Source organism: Anomaloglossus baeobatrachus, chromosome 3, assembly GCF_048569485.1.
Source record: "Anomaloglossus baeobatrachus isolate aAnoBae1 chromosome 3, aAnoBae1.hap1, whole genome shotgun sequence".
In the NCBI taxonomy this organism is placed as follows: domain Eukaryota; kingdom Metazoa; phylum Chordata; class Amphibia; order Anura; family Aromobatidae; genus Anomaloglossus; species Anomaloglossus baeobatrachus.
This window is the reverse complement of record NC_134355.1, coordinates 170,929,920-170,948,671: the sequence shown is the minus strand read 5'-3', so window position 1 is coordinate 170,948,671 and position 18,752 is coordinate 170,929,920. Positions and strand designations below refer to the sequence as shown.

The 18,752-nt window shown below is 44.1% G+C and overlaps 1 protein-coding gene across 2 annotated transcripts in view; it reads left to right on the top strand.

The window, feature by feature from the left end:
* Positions 1-18,752, top strand: part of SLC22A2 (solute carrier family 22 member 2) — a 148,735-nt gene that overhangs the window by 39,026 nt on the left and 90,957 nt on the right. For both annotated transcript variants that reach the window (XM_075338171.1, XM_075338170.1), the window contains exon 5: positions 4,795-4,909. In XM_075338171.1, coding sequence (XP_075194286.1) covers positions 4,795-4,909 — 115 coding nt within the window. The remainder of the gene's footprint in view (positions 1-4,794; positions 4,910-18,752) is intronic.

Genomic DNA, 18,752 nt, shown 5'->3' with positions numbered 1-18,752 from the left:
AATCAGTCTTAAGATATTTCTTAGCCCGGTCTTGACATTTTATCTTATGCTTCTTGTTCAAAGGTGGTCGTTTTTCAGCCTTCTTTAACTTGGCCATGTCGCTGAGTATGGCACACCTTGTTCTTTTTGATACTCTAGTAATGTTGCAGCTCTGAACTCTGGCAAAATTGGTGGCAAATGGCATCTTGGCAGCTTCACGCTTAATTTTCCTCAATTTATGGGCAGTTATTTTGCGCCTTTTTGCCCAACACACTTCTTGCGACCTTGTTGGCTTTTTGACATGAAACGCTTGATTGTTCGGTGATCACGCTTCAAAGGTTTGGCAATTTCAAGACTGCTACATCCCTCTGCAAGATATCTCACAATTTTGCACTTTTTGAGGCCGTCAAATCTCTCTTCTGACCCATTTTGCCAAAGGAAAAATAATAATAATAATAATAATAAAAATTAAGCACACCTTATATCCTAGGGTGTTGATGTCATTACACCACACCCCTCATTACAGAGATGCACATCACCTGATTTACTTGATTGGTAGTTGGCTCTCAAGCCTATACAGCTTGGAGTAGGACAACATGTATACAAATTATCATGTGATCAAAATACTCATTTGCCTAATAATTCTGCATGCACACAGTGTATATACAGCCATCCGCCTCTCCAATAGCAGTGGTTTTTTTCTTTGTCAACAAAAAGGATGGAGGTTTGTGTCCATGCTTGGATTGTAGAAAGATTAATAAGGTCACGGTCCGTAATCCTTATCCTTTACCCCTTATTCCTGACCTGTGTAATCCACTAGCTAGAGCTAAATGCTTTTCTAAACTTGATCTAATGGGGGTGTATAACCTCATATGTATTCGGCAAGGTGATTAGTGGAAAACTGCTTTCAGAACACGTAAGGGTCAGAAAAACAAAACAATGTTTGCTTACCGAATTGAAGTGATGAAATTCTGTCCATGTATCCTGAAGTGTCTGTCCACCTGCTGACCCAAAGTAATAATCGGAAACAAAAGAAAAAGGAAGTTGGCAACAATCAACGTTGTATAAAAAATACTTATCTTCAATCTTTATTACAGTCCAAAAAATGTAAAACCATGAAAGTGGAAACTAGGGCTGTGGAGTCGGTAAGGCAAACCTTCGACTCCGACTCCTCAATTTCCCTTGCACCGACTCAGACTCCGACTCCCACATATATTGCTTATAGTTAAGTGCAAAATTTATTGTAGTACAATGTGAACATCAGACATTTAATAATTTCTATGATACCATAATCAAGATATTTATATAGAACATAAAATATATTTATTGGAATACAACTCTAGAACACAAAAAACTGTAATAAATTGTAAATACGGTATGTAATACACTATGTGATATACAGTAGATTACATATATATCTTGTGTATATATATATATATATATATATATATACATTACATATTGTATTACATATTTACAATGTATTACAGCTTTTTGTGTTCTAAAGTTGTATTCCAATAAATATATTTTATGTTCTATCTAAATATCTTGATTATTGTATCATAAAAATCATTAAATGTCTGATGTTTACATTGTACTACAATAAATTTTTCACTTAAATATAAGCAATATACTAAATGTTATTATTTAGTATGTTTTTGTTGAAAACTGTTTCTTTGCCACTTACATAGTGTATTACATAGTGTTATACATAACACTATGTAATACATTATGTAAGTGGCAAAAAACAGTTTTCAACAAAAACATACTAAATAACATTTGTGCAGTCTATGAATTTGTTCTAAGAAATAGAATTGCTTCCATCAGATCCTCCTTCGCAGATCACCTCAAATCTGACCTAATAATTTTAAGGCTAGAGAACAACCTCTCTACAGTAACTTGGGTTGGAGGCAAAGCCGTAACCACATGGGCAACATTTCTAACAATTTCCAGGTATAGAGGAATTGCCTCATGCACAGTCAGTTTTGATGAATGGTTGAATTTTTCTATTTCTTTGAGAGCAAGTGAAATATTTTACTGAAATCTGGTAAATCTGCTTGCTATAGGAGACGGAGTGAATTCTTTTTCCTTGCGGCAACGCTTTGCCTGCTCCATGTCATCCACATGCTTGTTAAAGTTAAACTCCTCATCTGATGAGGATGAAGATATGGCAGCAGTCCTCTTCCGCCTGGCAGCCCTGTAGCCGCTCATCCTAACTGCTACCTCACTCAAAGCTTCTTTTCCTTTAGTAAGCTGTTGATCATCAAGCAGTATACGATGACTTGGGTCCACATAAACAGCTGCCAGAAGAATTTTATTTTCCAATAGCTGTGTCTCTCTCCATTTCATTGAAGCAGAAATGCCATCTGGGATTAAATCTCCTCTTTGGGACAGGCAACATAGCAAGTTCTTTCACTCCATAATGAAAATGCCAGGAGTTAAATCCTCAGCTTGTAATTTTTTAGTCACGGTAAATGGGTGATTAAGCAATTCCTTCAATTCAGCCACCTGTGTCCATAGACCTTCATTAAATAAGTGCTGCCTCACCGAGTGGCTTGATCAACAATTGCCCCTTTCCCCGCATGTCTCTTCAAGATGGAATCAATTTTAGGGGTTCTGGTGGCAATAACCAATTTCCTCACTTTTCCAATCAGATTTCCAGCATGTCCGCCCAGTATCACACATTTGGCTTTTCGCCAGTTTGGCGGATGTGGCACACGCCAGTACAGTATGATACAGTACAGTGGCAGCGCCACAACTTCCGGGTCACATGACAGCATGTGACCGGCGTTTGTTGCGCTGCCACTATACTGTATACACTGTACTGGAGTGCGCCGCATCTGCCAAACCGGCGAAAAGCCGGATGTGTGAAATCGGGGTCCCTCTTCCAGACTATCTCTTATTGCCAGCTGCAGTGTGTGCACAACACAGCGCATGTGATGAATATGAAAGTGTTTTGAAGCAGCTTCAACAAGATCATCTAATCCTAAAGTATAATTTTGCTGTTCTTCTGTTGTAATAGCGGTTTGTTCCTTAGTTACATGAACAACACTGTGGCCTTCCATCTCACACATACTAAATCCTAAATATTCTTCTAGCTGTTGTTCATTACTCTCATTCATCAGTTTAATTGTACTTATCATGTTTGAAGCATTGTCCGCTACAATAGCAAGAACCTGTTCTTTTTGGAGTTTGTAATCTTGCAGAACTTTTTCCACTAAGGCCTGGTGAAACTGCCTAGTGTGATGAGCTTTAGTATCTTTTACTGCCAGCGTCTTGGTAACAATTTCTTTCTTGTCACAAACATATCGAACATTGATTGCAAAATAATTCAGTGAAATGCAGTGACTCTGGGCATCCCAGCAAAGGCAATGGGTGAAAAGATAGGACATTCAGACACATTGTTTTGTGAGTATCCGTTTTTGTGCTCAAAAGCAGATCCTCACAAAGAATGAGCATGTCAGTTTGTGGCGGTTTTCTAATCTGCTTTTGCTATTGAAAGCATTATTTATGAGCTCAACAACCTTTCAGGTGATGCTGTTTTTTCAAAAGCTGATCGTCTTTTGCAGCTGAAAAATGTATCCTCAAAAAACGCAGCAAAAACGCTGTGTGAATGTAGCCTTAGATCAGGAATAGAGCAGCCATTTATAGGACATTTCATAACTTTCCCAAATTCCTATGAAAAAATATTCAGCACATTCTGCATTGCACTACTGTCCCCAATTTATTATATATTTTAGGAGTCGGAGTCGGTACATTTTAGACCGACTATGACTCCACCAAAATGAGCTCCGATTCAGACTCCACGACTCCAACTCCACAGCCCTGGTGGAGACAGCATATTTCGCGTTTCTGGTGCACAATGCGCTCTTAGTCATAGTTTAAACCATACAAAACATAGACATAGCTTTATACAAAAAAAATGCTGACTATGCACATACGTTAATCAATTGCTTAATGAACCATGTGGATACCAAAAAACACACCCAACAATGAAGTGAAAAAAACACCACCTTGGCTAGTATACAAACATTGTATCTTTTCTGCTATTCAAACCCCTTTGGTGACTAAGTATCAACTTATATAATCCAGAAAGCCTCTCTCATGAACAGTTTCTTTTGCCAGCTTCCCCTCCTCTTGGCTGATTTCCAAAAACTAGAAGGCTTGTAATATCGCCTGCTTGTTGCTCCAAAAAAATGCCTGGAGACACCTGAATAGCTTTTGTTTTTAATACTAATGTTATATATGTGCTCAGCAATTGAGTGCCACAGGAAATGCTTTTGTAGTTATGTTGTTTTACGGTTGGTACCTGTTCACATTTGTGGAAGCTACTGGTCAGTTTTCTGATATAGTTGTAGTGTATTTGTTCTGGCCAAGCACTTTGCCCCATAGCCAGGGTGTGTGTATCTGCCCAGACATGTAGATTTTTAATCGCAGATAGTGGCATTTACAGTTAGGTTCCCAATATAGTGACCTCACCTTACCGCTGGTGCTCGGGCTCACGTAGATTGGCCAATACATCAGCTAAGAATCTCTTTTTGTCAATATTTCCAAAGCAGTAATGTAATGCCTAAGATGCCCAAGTCCCCTAGACTTATATGGCTACCAGATGCTGTAGCGGATCTGGGTTTTTCAAGAAATTCAGCAGGGAACCGCCGGTCCTGGTTTTCTGTGAGTTCGACAAGCTCTACTGCAGACATTTTCTCTTAGATCTGAAAACCATTTTAATAGCACAAGGTTGATAATGTTATGTGTTATAGATTATATCCGTTTATTGAACTTTATTCCTTGACAGATGCATATTTTGTTTTATAGGTGGGTGCCAGAATCACCTCGATGGCTTATCTCTCAAAATCGTAAAACTGAAGCTAATGCAATTATTAATAAAATTGCGAAGAGAAATAAGAAAGTGGTTCCCTATACGATACAAGTAAATATCACAATCTATTCTGTTTATTGAAAAAACAATGTATTTTATGTTACCATAATAATTGTCACTATCATTTTACCCCTGCATGACGCTGTTTGTATTTTCATTGGCCAACCTCATTTAGAGGAAGAAATACACATCCACAGAAACAAAACTCTGATAACACCCTGTTGATCCTACATAATTCTAACCTATAACACACTATGAAGAAAAAGACATGGATCGCACATCCCAAAAATACATTGATCTAAAAGCCGCTAGGCAAAATATTAAATAGAACATGAGGTTCTTTTGTTACCATTCTGATCAGATTGTATTAAGCCCACTGCCACGTCACGGCAAACCTCTTGAGTGGGTCCCTAACCTGACCTTTTTGTGTGGCACCGTGCACCGACCACCGCCGTAGCGACAAAGCGCCAGCAGGGCGGGCGACCTGGCGCCTCACAGCACCCATGCTGCAAGGCAAAGCCCCCAAGGCTCCAGGCCGCGCCGCCCCACCGACACCACACCACCACAACAGCAGCCACCACACAGCACCAGCACACAGTGAGAGGAGCTGTGCACTCACCTCCCACTGGCTCCCATATGTGAACTGGGAGCAAAAAGAAGGCTGACCCCTCTTGCAGTTTCCTGCTGATTAAAATCACCTGTGCCAAATGGGGAGAGTGCAGATCCAAGCAAAAAAAAGAGGGGGATAGAATGTTGTATAACACACTATGAAGAAAAAGACATGGATCGCACATCCCAAAAATACATTGATCTAAAAGCCGCTAGGCAAAATATTAAATAGAACATGAGGTTCTTTTGTTACCATTCTGATCAGATTGTATTAAGCCCACTGCCACGTCACGGCAAACCTCTTGAGTGGGTCCCTAACCTGACCTTTTTGTGTGGCACCGTGCACCGACCACCGCCGTAGCGACAAAGCGCCAGCAGGGCGGGCGACCTGGCGCCTCACAGCACCCATGCTGCAAGGCAAAGCCCCCAAGGCTCCAGGCCGCGCCGCCCCACCGACACCACACCACCACAACAGCAGCCACCACACAGCACCAGCACACAGTGAGAGGAGCTGTGCACTCACCTCCCACTGGCTCCCATATGTGAACTGGGAGCAAAAAGAAGGCTGACCCCTCTTGCAGTTTCCTGCTGATTAAAATCACCTGTGCCAAATGGGGAGAGTGCAGATCCAAGCAAAAAAAAGAGGGGGATAGAATGTTGTATAACACACTATGAAGAAAAAGACATGGATCGCACATCCCAAAAATACATTGATCTAAAAGCCGCTAGGCAAAATATTAAATAGAACATGAGGTTCTTTTGTTACCATTCTGATCAGATTGTATTAAGCCCACTGCCACGTCACGGCAAACCTCTTGAGTGGGTCCCTAACCTGACCTTTTTGTGTGGCACCGTGCACCGACCACCGCCGTAGCGACAAAGCGCCAGCAGGGCGGGCGACCTGGCGCCTCACAGCACCCATGCTGCAAGGCAAAGCCCCCAAGGCTCCAGGCCGCGCCGCCCCACCGACACCACACCACCACAACAGCAGCCACCACACAGCACCAGCACACAGTGAGAGGAGCTGTGCACTCACCTCCCACTGGCTCCCATATGTGAACTGGGAGCAAAAAGAAGGCTGACCCCTCTTGCAGTTTCCTGCTGATTAAAATCACCTGTGCCAAATGGGGAGAGTGCAGATCCAAGCAAAAAAAAGAGGGGGATAGAATGTTGTATAACACACTATGAAGAAAAAGACATGGATCGCACATCCCAAAAATACATTGATCTAAAAGCCGCTAGGCAAAATATTAAATAGAACATGAGGTTCTTTTGTTACCATTCTGATCAGATTGTATTAAGCCCACTGCCACGTCACGGCAAACCTCTTGAGTGGGTCCCTAACCTGACCTTTTTGTGTGGCACCGTGCACCGACCACCGCCGTAGCGACAAAGCGCCAGCAGGGCGGGCGACCTGGCGCCTCACAGCACCCATGCTGCAAGGCAAAGCCCCCAAGGCTCCAGGCCGCGCCGCCCCACCGACACCACACCACCACAACAGCAGCCACCACACAGCACCAGCACACAGTGAGAGGAGCTGTGCACTCACCTCCCACTGGCTCCCATATGTGAACTGGGAGCAAAAAGAAGGCTGACCCCTCTTGCAGTTTCCTGCTGATTAAAATCACCTGTGCCAAATGGGGAGAGTGCAGATCCAAGCAAAAAAAAGAGGGGGATAGAATGTTGTATAACACACTATGAAGAAAAAGACATGGATCGCACATCCCAAAAATACATTGATCTAAAAGCCGCTAGGCAAAATATTAAATAGAACATGAGGTTCTTTTGTTACCATTCTGATCAGATTGTATTAAGCCCACTGCCACGTCACGGCAAACCTCTTGAGTGGGTCCCTAACCTGACCTTTTTGTGTGGCACCGTGCACCGACCACCGCCGTAGCGACAAAGCGCCAGCACGGTGCCACACAAAAAGGTCAGGTTAGGGACCCACTCAAGAGGTTTGCCGTGACGTGGCAGTGGGCTTAATACAATCTGATCAGAATGGTAACAAAAGAACCTCATGTTCTATTTAATATTTTGCCTAGCGGCTTTTAGATCAATGTATTTTTGGGATGTGCGATCCATGTCTTTTTCTTCATAGTGTGTTATACAACATTCTATCCCCCTCTTTTTTTTGCTTGGATCTGCACTCTCCCCATTTGGCACAGGTGATTTTAATCAGCAGGAAACTGCAAGAGGGGTCAGCCTTCTTTTTGCTCCCAGTTCACATGTGGGAGGTGAGTGCACAGCTCCTCTCACTGTGTGCTGGTGCTGTGTGGTGGCTGCTGTTGTGGTGGTGTGGTGTCGGTGGGGCGGCGCGGCCTGGAGCCTTGGGGGCTTTGCCTTGCAGCATGGGTGCTGTGAGGCGCCAGGTCGCCCGCCCTGCTGGCGCTTTGTCGCTACGGCGGTGGTCGGTGCACGGTGCCACACAAAAAGGTCAGGTTAGGGACCCACTCAAGAGGTTTGCCGTGACGTGGCAGTGGGCTTAATACAATCTGATCAGAATGGTAACAAAAGAACCTCATGTTCTATTTAATATTTTGCCTAGCGGCTTTTAGATCAATGTATTTTTGGGATGTGCGATCCATGTCTTTTTCTTCATAGTGTGTTATAATTCTAACCTATACCTTATTTAAGCATAAGAAAAATTGAGGTATTGGATTGCCTAATATCCAAGCCTATTATTTGATGAATTTGGTCAAGCAAACCCAAAACACATTACTGGATCATTTCAACAATAGTTGGATGTACATTGAGAAAGGCCTGTGCCATAATCATCATAAACAGGATGTGATCTTGTCATATTTAATAAAAAGAAACAAACGTTTAGTGGATAATCCAACTACCAAGGCAGAAATAAGAACGTGGAGATTACTGCAAGATATTTTATTACGCCAGGGCGAACCCCTCAGCGAGATTAGAGAGGTCTCGTTAGATCTATTAGAATTATTAATCCCACGTATTAAACTAGATGGTTGGAAAAAGAAGGGAATTTTAAACATGTGTAATTTATTAAGAAATAATTCTCTTTTAGGATTTGAGGCTCTTGCTGAGGTATACCATCTGCCTGATACAGAAAAGATTAATTGGGTTAGGATAAGTGAATTCTTGATACAACAACTTCTGCCTTCAAGATTCCAAGATTACTGAATGTTCTTTTGCACAATCCGACTAATGAGATCTTCTGGAAAACTAGTAACATTTACAGAATATTCAATGATGATCTCCAATTGACTAAATTACAGTATATGAAATCTTGGGAAAGAGATCTGGATTGCTCATTCTCATTTAAACGATGGCAAACGTCCTTGAAACACACATATACGAATTGTGCTTGTGCTAATTTGCAGGAAACACACTATAAATGACTTAGTAGATGGTATTATACGCCTCAAAGATTGAATGTCATCTCATCCTCTAATTCAAGTCTTTGTTGGAGGGGTGGTGGCTGTACTGGCTCTTTTTTCCATATTGTTTTGGAGTTGTCCTTTGTTGGGTACCCTATGGAAAGACACAGAACATCTTATATATACGGTGACCTCAGTTAGAATTCATTTGACCTCTGAGCTAGTTCTCCTATCTATTGGTTTGGAGGAGTTGAAAAAGCGGTGTAAACAAATTACTTGCCATATTCTTTTGGTCATTAAATCTTTACTAGCGTCCAAATGGAAGGAAATAGATGTCCCCTCAATACAAGAAGTTATAGATAGGGTTTCCTTACACAACATATATGAGTACAACATAGCCCTGAAGGAAGGTAACTTTTCTAGATATGCTGAGAGGTGGTATTTGTGGTCTCTTAAATTTAACCCAACCCTTAAGATATATGACCTTTGATGTTATTCTCTTGTGGTTTTTTTTCTACATATATTAGTTGTGTGAATTTTCTTACTGTTTGCAAAATTTGCCTTATATTTGCAGTATGTTTCTTTTGCATAGTAATAGTTGCTAGGAATCCTGGAGTTGTATATTTTTATTTATTTATTTATTTTTTTAATGTTGCCTTTCAAATTATATCTAAAGCCTATTGTTTGTTAAAAAATGACAAAAATTGTAAAATAAGTAATTTCAATGCTTGCTACACCTCATTTTATGTTTCCCCTTTCCCTTTTCCCTGTTATAAATAAAGACAGTATACATAATTCTAACTTAAACTTTACAAGCTAATATATCTGCAACTTGGAGGAAAAATTAAAAAACTAAAACTACAATTTACTTAGCTCTTCAGCTACTATTCCATGACGTGGCCAGTTTCACCTGCTTAAACTGGTGAAAAGTCCTCTTTAAATGTCACTGGCTCACTTCAAAGCAGCATTTCAGAAGTTCGACCTCCTCATCATCAGTGCACTCGATCAGATCAGATTTTCAACAGTAATTAGTGTGTTTGTTTATACCATCAGATATTATCTAGTATGCAAAAAGAAGTTAAACTGTTAGGCTGGAAACACACCTATGCGTGTAAAATCGGTCCGAGTTGCCTGAAAAAAACTCGGCCGATTTTAGTTCACGTTAGGTCAGTGTGCAATGCAAGTGCGATGCTTTTTTTTAATTGTTTCCAGGGTAGCAGAGCGTGTGTGATCCGTGTGTGATCCTTTTTCTCTCAGCAACTGTCATCTGCCATTCAGCTCTGCTCCATGACCGCTGACAGCAGCCACAGACAGAGCCATGTAGCAGAGCTGAATAGCCGCTGACAGCAGACACAGACAGAGCCGCACGATCAGAATGAAGTCTGATGAACGTTACCTGACTTCATTGTCATCCTGCGGCTCTGTCTGTGTGGCATGGCCTGATTTTCGGTCACCGGTGAAGATCTCACCGGTGACCGCAAATCCCATGAGTGACCGCAGTGAGCCGCGCTATCAGCGGTGCCGTCACTGAGGTTACCCGCGGCCACAACAGAAGTCCTCCCGCTGAGAGCAGTGGCCGCGGGTAACCTGAGTGACGTCATCGCTGATAGCGCAACTCACTTCAGTCGCTGCGGGGAGCTCACAGAGAGCGGTCGTGGTCTGTGACCGCTCTCTGTCAGCTTCCGATGTAGCAGAGCTGACAGCGTCGAGGGACCTCTGTGGATTACGTCGGACATGGAAGGGTATTTGGGGACTTGAATAAAGTGGTGAAAGAGTTTGTTTTTTTTTGTTATTTATTTCAAATAAAGAATTTTTTGGTGTATGTCTTCATTTACTTTATCTTACAGGTTAATCATGGAAGGTATCTTGGGGAGACGCCTGCCATGATTAATCTAGGACTTAGTGGCAGCTATGGGCTGCTGCCATTAACTTCTTATTAACTTGATTGCCAACACACCAGGGCAATTCGGGATGGCCGGGGACAGTCCCGGGACTGTCGCATCTCATGGATGCGGCTATTCCGGCCGGCTGCTGGCTGATATTGTTAGGGTGGGAGGCTCCCCATAACGTGGGGCTCTCCATCCTGAGAATACCAGCCTGCAGCCATGTGGCTTTACCCTGGCTGGTATTAAAATTGGGGGGACCACACTCTGTTTTTTTTAATTTTTTTTTTTTTTTAACTGCATGATATAGACCCGCCCACCGGCAGCTGTGATTGGTTGCAGTGAGACAGCTGTCACTCATCGTGGGGAGGTGTCTGACTGCAACCAATCATAGGCGCCGGTGGGCGGGAAAAGCAGGGAATACGAGATTGAATAATGAGCGGCCGGCGTTTTCAAAAGAGGAGAAGCCGCTGGAGCAGTATGAACGCCGTGCAGCGCCGCGCTGGTGATCGGGGATCGGTGAGTATGAGAGAGGGGGGGAAAGGAATAGTGTAAGGGGTAGTCGGACCCCTGGTAGTGAAGGAACAGTTTTTCCCCCCCCTGAAGATGCCACAGTAGTGTGGTGGCAAATTGTAAATGTTGATGGTAAAATGTTACTTGATATAAACGGTTTCTCCACTAGCTGCCAGTGTAGAGCAGTGGTTCCCCTGGTAACAGTGGCAGGGAAGGAGGGGAGGGCAGCCTAGGAGGGGAAGGAAGAGTTCTGAATGCAGAGTCCAGTGTGCAGTGAGATGTGACTGGAGAAAGGAGTCTGAGGTGACGGGGCAGAGTGTGGAAGTGGTGCAGTGGCAGAAGAAGTGGAAGAGTCAAGACTAGTCCCAAAGCCGGTAGTGTGTACTACAGTGCAGTGCAGCTATCAGGGGGATAACAAGAGGCCCCTGCAGGCGAAGGGTAGTGCCCTGACAAAAAAGTGAAGGTAAATGGGGATGCCCGTAGAAAACAAGTGAAGCTGTTCCCCGGCAAGGAAGTGGAGAGGTGAGAACTTATCCGGAGCCGGCAGTCTGTGCTAGATCTGCCCTACAGTGAAACAGGGTTCAGTGTGCAGCTACTAGGGGGTTAACGCATGTCCCCTGCAGGCAAGGGAAAGTTATCGGGGAAAGAGGAAACCGTCAGCAAGAAGTTTAACCTGTAAACCAAAGTGACTTGATGCTGAAAGGTGTAGAGAAGAGTGGAAGTTGTGATCAATAAAATGTTTCTTGGTTCATCAACTGCCTGTCTGTGGCTCTTTACTGGGAGTGGTGAAGAGGCCTGTGAGCCGAGAGAAAAAGGTGTTACCGAGAAGCAAATTGCCCACATGGAAGCGTCCTTGCCACCTACACTCTGCCCCACAAACAACACCTCTGTTTTAACAGTGACGGCCGGGGGTCAGCCTGCCGCCCCCTAGGCGGGAGACCGCGACTACAACCCCCGAGGAGCCCCCTGCCCCCGTTACAAACTGGCGTAGTCGGCAGGATCAAGCCTGCATGCAAGAAACCCCAACCAGAAACTGTGAGGAAGATCAAGTGGTGCCTGACGTGCTGAACAGGCCACAAGATGGCGGCAAGATGGCGGCCGTCCTCATGGACTCAGCAGAGGCGCGAAAAGTTGGCGCCAAACGAAAAATGCTGGGCTGGCCTGGGAGGAAGAAGCCCGGAGTGCGCCGCCCAAAGAGGGGAGGTACTTGCCCCAAGAAGCTGCAGAGGTCTAGAGACGTGGGCGGCGCCGCAAGAAAGAAAAGGCGTCGCCAATGCTATGCAGACCTGGTGGGTGAAGCCGGGGGTGGAGTGTGTGCTAAAGCGGGAAAAGAAGAACCGCCTCCACCTTCCCCGGTGCCATTGCAATCACAGCAGCAGAATCAACAGTTCCAGTTACCTGTGCTACACAAAATGGAGGCCAGGACAGACAAGCAAGCCGTAGCGGGCGCAATTGGTGTCCGTAGGACGCAGAAGAGAACGTCCGATGGAGAGCTCGGTGGGAGAGTTACCCACCATCACGTTGCTGGCAAGCATGATACCGGCCGTGACTGGAGTCTCGGAGAAACCAGCAAAGGTCACGTTTTTTACCTCATGGGATGCCGTTACCGGGGAAACGACGACGGAAGTCCGGGCCACCTACAAGTCCCGGCTGACTCTGGGGAGCGGGCCACCAGGAGCATCCGTACAGATTCCGGAGGCGCCCGCGTCTGTTAAGGTAGGCCCTCTGCCCCCCTCAGGAGTTAAGGCCCCGTACTGGCAAGATATCCCAGAACCAGAGGTAATCGTCCGGAAGAGAGTGATTTGTTTGCCGTTGAAAACCAGTACTGTTGAAAGCCGGTGAATGTTTCCAGTTACAGTAACGTTAAAAGTACTGAGCCCGGGAGGAGCTTAATGCAGAACTGTGCGTGGACTCCTTCCGTGACTGTTAAGAAGGAATCTTGTTGTCCTGTTGTTTTCTGCCCACCCAAAGACCGGGAGCGCTTGGAAATAGCCTCCGGGCAGAAGGTCAGCTAAGACCAGGAGCGCCTGAGGAGGGCCTCCGGGCAGATGTGCGACTAAGACCGGGAGCTTCCCTGGAGGGACTCTGGGCACCAAACTTGTGTGCCAATCTGTGTGTTTTAAGTATTGTGTTTTCCTACATGTGTTGTTTTACAGGTACGAACCTCGCCAGGAGGCTGAGGTTAAAGAGGGGAGGAATGTAAGGGGTAGTCGGACCCCTGGCAGTGAAGGAACAGTTTTTCCCCCCCTGAAGATGCCACAGTAGTGTGGTGGCAAATTGTAAATGTTGATGGTAAAATGTTACTTGATATAAACGGTTTCTCCACTAGCTGCCAGTGTAGAGCAGTGGTTCCCCTGGTAACAGTGGCAGGGAAGGAGGGGAGGGCAGCCTAGGAGGGGAAGGAAGGGTTCTGAATGCAGAGTCCAGTGTGCAGTGAGATGTGACTGGAGAAAGGAGTCTGAGGTGACGGGGCAGAGTGTGGAAGTGGTGCAGTGGCAGAAGAAGTGGAAGAGTCAAGACTAGTCCCAAAGCCGGTAGTGTGTACTACAGTGCAGTGCAGCTATCAGGGGGATAACAAGAGGCCCCTGCAGGCGAAGGGTAGTGCCCTGACAAAGAAGTGAAGGTAAATGGGGACGCCCGTAGAAAACAAGTGAAGCTGTTCCCCGGCAAGGAAGTGGAGAGGTGAGAACTTATCCGGAGCCGGTAGTCTGTGCTAGATCTGCCCTACAGTGAAACAGGGTTCAGTGTGCAGCTACTAGGGGGTTAACGCATGTCCCCTGCAGGCAAGGGAAAGTTACCGGGGAAAGAGGAAACCGTCAGCAAGAAGTTTAACCTGTAAACCAAAGTGACTTGATGCTGAAAGGTGTAGAGAAGAGTGGAAGTTGTGATCAATAAAATGTTTCTTGGTTCATCAACTGCCTGTCTGTGGCTCTTTACTGGGAGTGGTGAAGAGGCCTGTGAGCCGAGAGAAAAAGGTGTTACCGAGAAGCAAATTGCCCACATGGAAGCGTCCCTGCCACCTACACTCTGCCCCACAAACAACACCTCTGTTTTAACAGTGACGGCCGTGCCGGGGGTCAGCCTGCCGCCCCCTAGGCGGGAGACCGCGACTACAACCCCCGAGGCGCCCCCTGCCGCCGTTACAATAGACCGACATGGACAGAGAGAGAGAGACCAACAGAGAGAGAGACCGACAGACCGACCGACAGAGAGAGAGACCGACCGACAGACCGACCGACAGAGAGAGAATAGAGACTGAGAGGGAGAGACCGACCGACATTAATCGCATGTTTCTCAAAACACTGGAAATGAGTGAGGTCTCACAATGTCGGTCAATCTCTATAATTGACCGACATTGTGAGACTTCCCTCATTTCCAGTGTTTTGAGAAACATGATTAATGTATTTAGAAAAACGAATGTCACTAGGATGGTGTGAGTGCCGGTCCGTGTGACATGCATTTTTTTCATGCTCCCATAGAGTTGCATTGGAGAGACTCTGCGAGAAACTCGCCAAAAAGCAGCTTGCTGCGATTTTTTTCTCAGTCCAATTTGGACTGAGAAAAAAATCGCAGATGAGAGCTGAATCATTGAATAACATGTGTCCGAGTGCAATGCGAGAATTTCTCGCATTGCACTACTGCGAGAAACTCGCAAGTGAGAAGCCGCCCTTAAATGTTAAAAACTGACAAAATACATATGGCAGGGGAATGGCATACAAGTTCTGCCAGTGTTTTTTTTTACAGACCCATATGCAAAAATCACAGACATGTACAGTAAATAGCACCATGGGTTTTATAGGCTATAAATGGTTTTATTAATGAAATCTGTGTAAATATGTGTGTGAATGTAAGGAGATGGACAGGTTGTCGCATTCCCTCTGTAGACACTAATTGTATTTCTGTAACGTTTTTATTTCTTTAATGTTTTCCTATGGCATCAAGAGTTAATTTCCTTGTGGACCACCATACTAACCACAGGCCATAAGAGGTCACTTTCTTCCTTTTTACTCTTATATAGACTGTTGTTTGGAAAGGAGAAGGTTAATGCCTAGTCATCCAGGGAGAGGGAGGAGTGATAGAAACCAATGTGAGAAGGTTCCTGGTTCAAGTCAGATATGTAAGTCACCTTCAGAGAGAAGACAAGTTTTGGGTGGATGTGTGTGTGTAAGGACAAGTGAACATGTCCAGCAGGAAAACTTTAGTGGTGACAGAGCACTAGCGGGCACAGACAGGAAAGAGCATTTGTGCAAGAACAATAAATGGGCCCTTTGCAATCCAAGAGCTCATCATAATGCACAATTCTGCCTGGTTTGGAAATAAAAATGGGCCCCTGTAACGCCTGATGAGTCAATTGAAGGGGAATTAGACACCGATCTCTGACCTGGAGAAGTGTTTTTGTATGGCTACCAAATCTTCACTAAAGCCACAGGTGGTAGAAATAGGATAGTGCTGGTAGATAGCCACCAAGGGTAGAACCAGGGTATCTTAGTACCTCAACAGCTGGTGCCAGTGGAATGGGCACAAACAGTCTCTGATAGGAGATGCAGCATCAGCGGCTGGCATCGTAGATGCAGCCAGGATGGACACGTGCAGCAGCAGCAGCGGATATATAATGCACTGGAATACAGATAAGTATCAGAAATACAACAGGACATTAACTACACAACTGGGACCTGTCAACTGGCAATGTATACACCACATTGCCCAGGCACCTCACTTAAGGGGAAGGTGCCTTAAGTACCTGATGCCTTTCAGCAATAAGCTCAGAGGCACTTCCGGGTAAGGGCATACTGGGCCTTATGACAAGTTGCATGTACCCTAAGAGCACTCCCAGGAGGCATGTGTAGTGTGCGCAGGCCCTGGGAGGCTGCGGCAGTGTCTGGGGATGGGTCAGCCACTGGTAAGGGCATTACGGGCGTTACAGCCTCCTTATCTCTTGGGCCTCTGTGCGGCCTCACAGGTTGCCCCAATGATATGTCCTGCGACAGAAATCTACCATACAGGCATGTAGGGGATAGCTGCTAAAAAGAGACCTTAATGGGAGCGAGTCCAGTGTTGGCCAGTCAAGGGGGAACTTAGGAAGGTAAAAAGATCTGCCAACTGATAACACAGGAAGAGGGAAGCAGCTCTAGGAGTGACCCTTGTAAAGGATCATAGCCAGTAATCTGGGTTCAGGGTTCGCAGCTTAACACATTGAAGTATTGCTGGTCAATTTATTCATATGCACTGACTTATTGGAAGACACTGAATTTATTCATATGGACCTTTAGCTGTAAATGCATAAAAATATTATTTTTGACCCACAAATAATATTTTGTTCAATATAGTATTATGTAAATCATTTTTCCAGTCGTAGACCACTCTTCTGTTACTGTATGTTTTTTCCTTGGTTTTTAATATGTTTTTAATAGTATTATTATGTTAATAAAGCTCAAATTATTTTGCATATATGAGTTTTGGTCTGTCTGGATATATAGAATTCCCTCCTGTAGACTTTGTGTTCATTGTCTAACTTACCCCCAAACATCTACATAGACAGGCCGTTTAGGTCTGCTACTCTTTGTACTTGAGTTTATTGCCAATGTGAAGCAATGTATACTTTAGACTTCTCTTTGAGTTGTCAATAAAAACCCTCCATTCTTCAGCTAACTCACATTGCATTCACTAAAGAAGTCCGTAGACATCAGTGCAGTCAGTATACAAGCTCCTCGTCTATATGGAAATATTTCAGAAAATCTTTTTCTCTATTACAATACATATATGTGGTACCGGAAACTAGAAAGTTCTTTTCCTTTACCCTTGAACCAAGTAACTCTGCTGATGACTTCAGCAGAGCAAGATATCATACCAAGTCAATCAACCTAGCTTGAGTAAATGGCTGCATATTATGGCATCAACTTCTGAAGGCACGAAATATTCATCATAGATTTTTTTATTTTAAAAACTATACTGACAGAATTCAGAATTTAGTACAGTAGTTGTAAATTTCCAAAGTAGTGTAGATAGGTACAGGAACTACATTGCAGTGAGCAACCAAACTTAGAGCTGAGGGAAGATTTGGATACTGGATTGAAGATTTTGTCTTTGTGTTCATACCTTTTAACTATGCAGAAGTAGCAGTTATCACCGTGGTTTTGAGGCTCTCGCCACACCATTGGAATTCTAAAGCTGAGAATTTTTCGTCTGACCCCTGGTCCACTGTATCAGGAATTTGGGCCCATTCCTCCTAACAAAACCGGTGTAACTGAGCCACGGTTGTAGGTCACCTTGCTTGCACCTGCCTTTTCAGCGTTGCCTGTAAACTTTCAATAGGATTGTAATCAGAGTTTTGTGATAGCCACTCCAAAACATAGACTTTGTTATCCTTAAGCAACTTTGTAATCAGTTTGGCAGTATGCTTTAGGTCATTTGGAAGACCCATTTCCGCCCAAGCTTTAAGTTTCTGGCTGATGTCTCGAGATGTTGCTTCAGTATTTCCACATATTCTTCTTTCCTCATGATGCCATCTATTTTGTGAAGTACACCAGTCACTCCTGCAGCAAAACAACCCCACAACATGATGCTGCTACCCCCGTGTTTCACAGTTGGGATGGTGTTTTTAGGCTTCAAAGCTTCTCCCTTTTTCCTCCGAACAATACGATGATCATGGTCAAACAGTTCAATTTTAGTTTTGTAAGACTACAGGACATGTCTCCAAATATTAAGGTCTTTGTTCCTGTGTGCATTTGAAAACATTAATCTGCCTTTTTTTATGTTTCTTTTGAAGCAATGGCTTCTTCCTGGCAGAGTGTCCTTTCAGCCCATTTTGATACAGAACTGATTTCAATGTGGATAATAAAACAATCTTACCAGCTTTCGCCAGCATCTTCATAAGGTCTTTTGCTTTTGTTATTGGGTTGATATCCACATGTCTGACCAAAGCATGTTCATCTCTGGTACACAGAACCCGTTTCCTTCCTTTGTGGTATGATGACTGGAGATTCCCATTTTGTTTGTACTTGCATATAATTGTTTGTACAGATGAACAAGGCACCTTCAAGTATCTGAAAATTGCACCCAAGGATGAACCAGACTTGTTCAAGTCTAGAATTCTCTTCCTGAGATCTTTGCTGATTTCATTTCACTTTCCCATGATGCTATACAAAGAAACAGTGTGTTTCAAGTGGGCATTAAAATATATACACAGGTGTGTCTCTAATTACAGTCATATGAAAAAGTTTGGGCACCCCTATTAATGTTAACCTTTTTTCTTTATAACAATTTGGGTTTTTGCAACAGCTATTTCCGTTTCATATATCTAATAACTGATGGACTGAGTAATATTTCTGGATTGAAATGAGGTTTATTGTACTAACAGAAAATGTACAATCCTCATTTAAACAAAATTTGACCAGTGCAAAAGTATGGGCACCCCAACATAAAAGTGACATTAATATTTTGTAGACATTCCTTTTGCAAAAATAACAGCCTCTAGTCGCTTCCTGTAGCTTTTAATGAGTTCCTGGATCCTGGATGAAGGTATATTTGACCATTCCTGTTTAC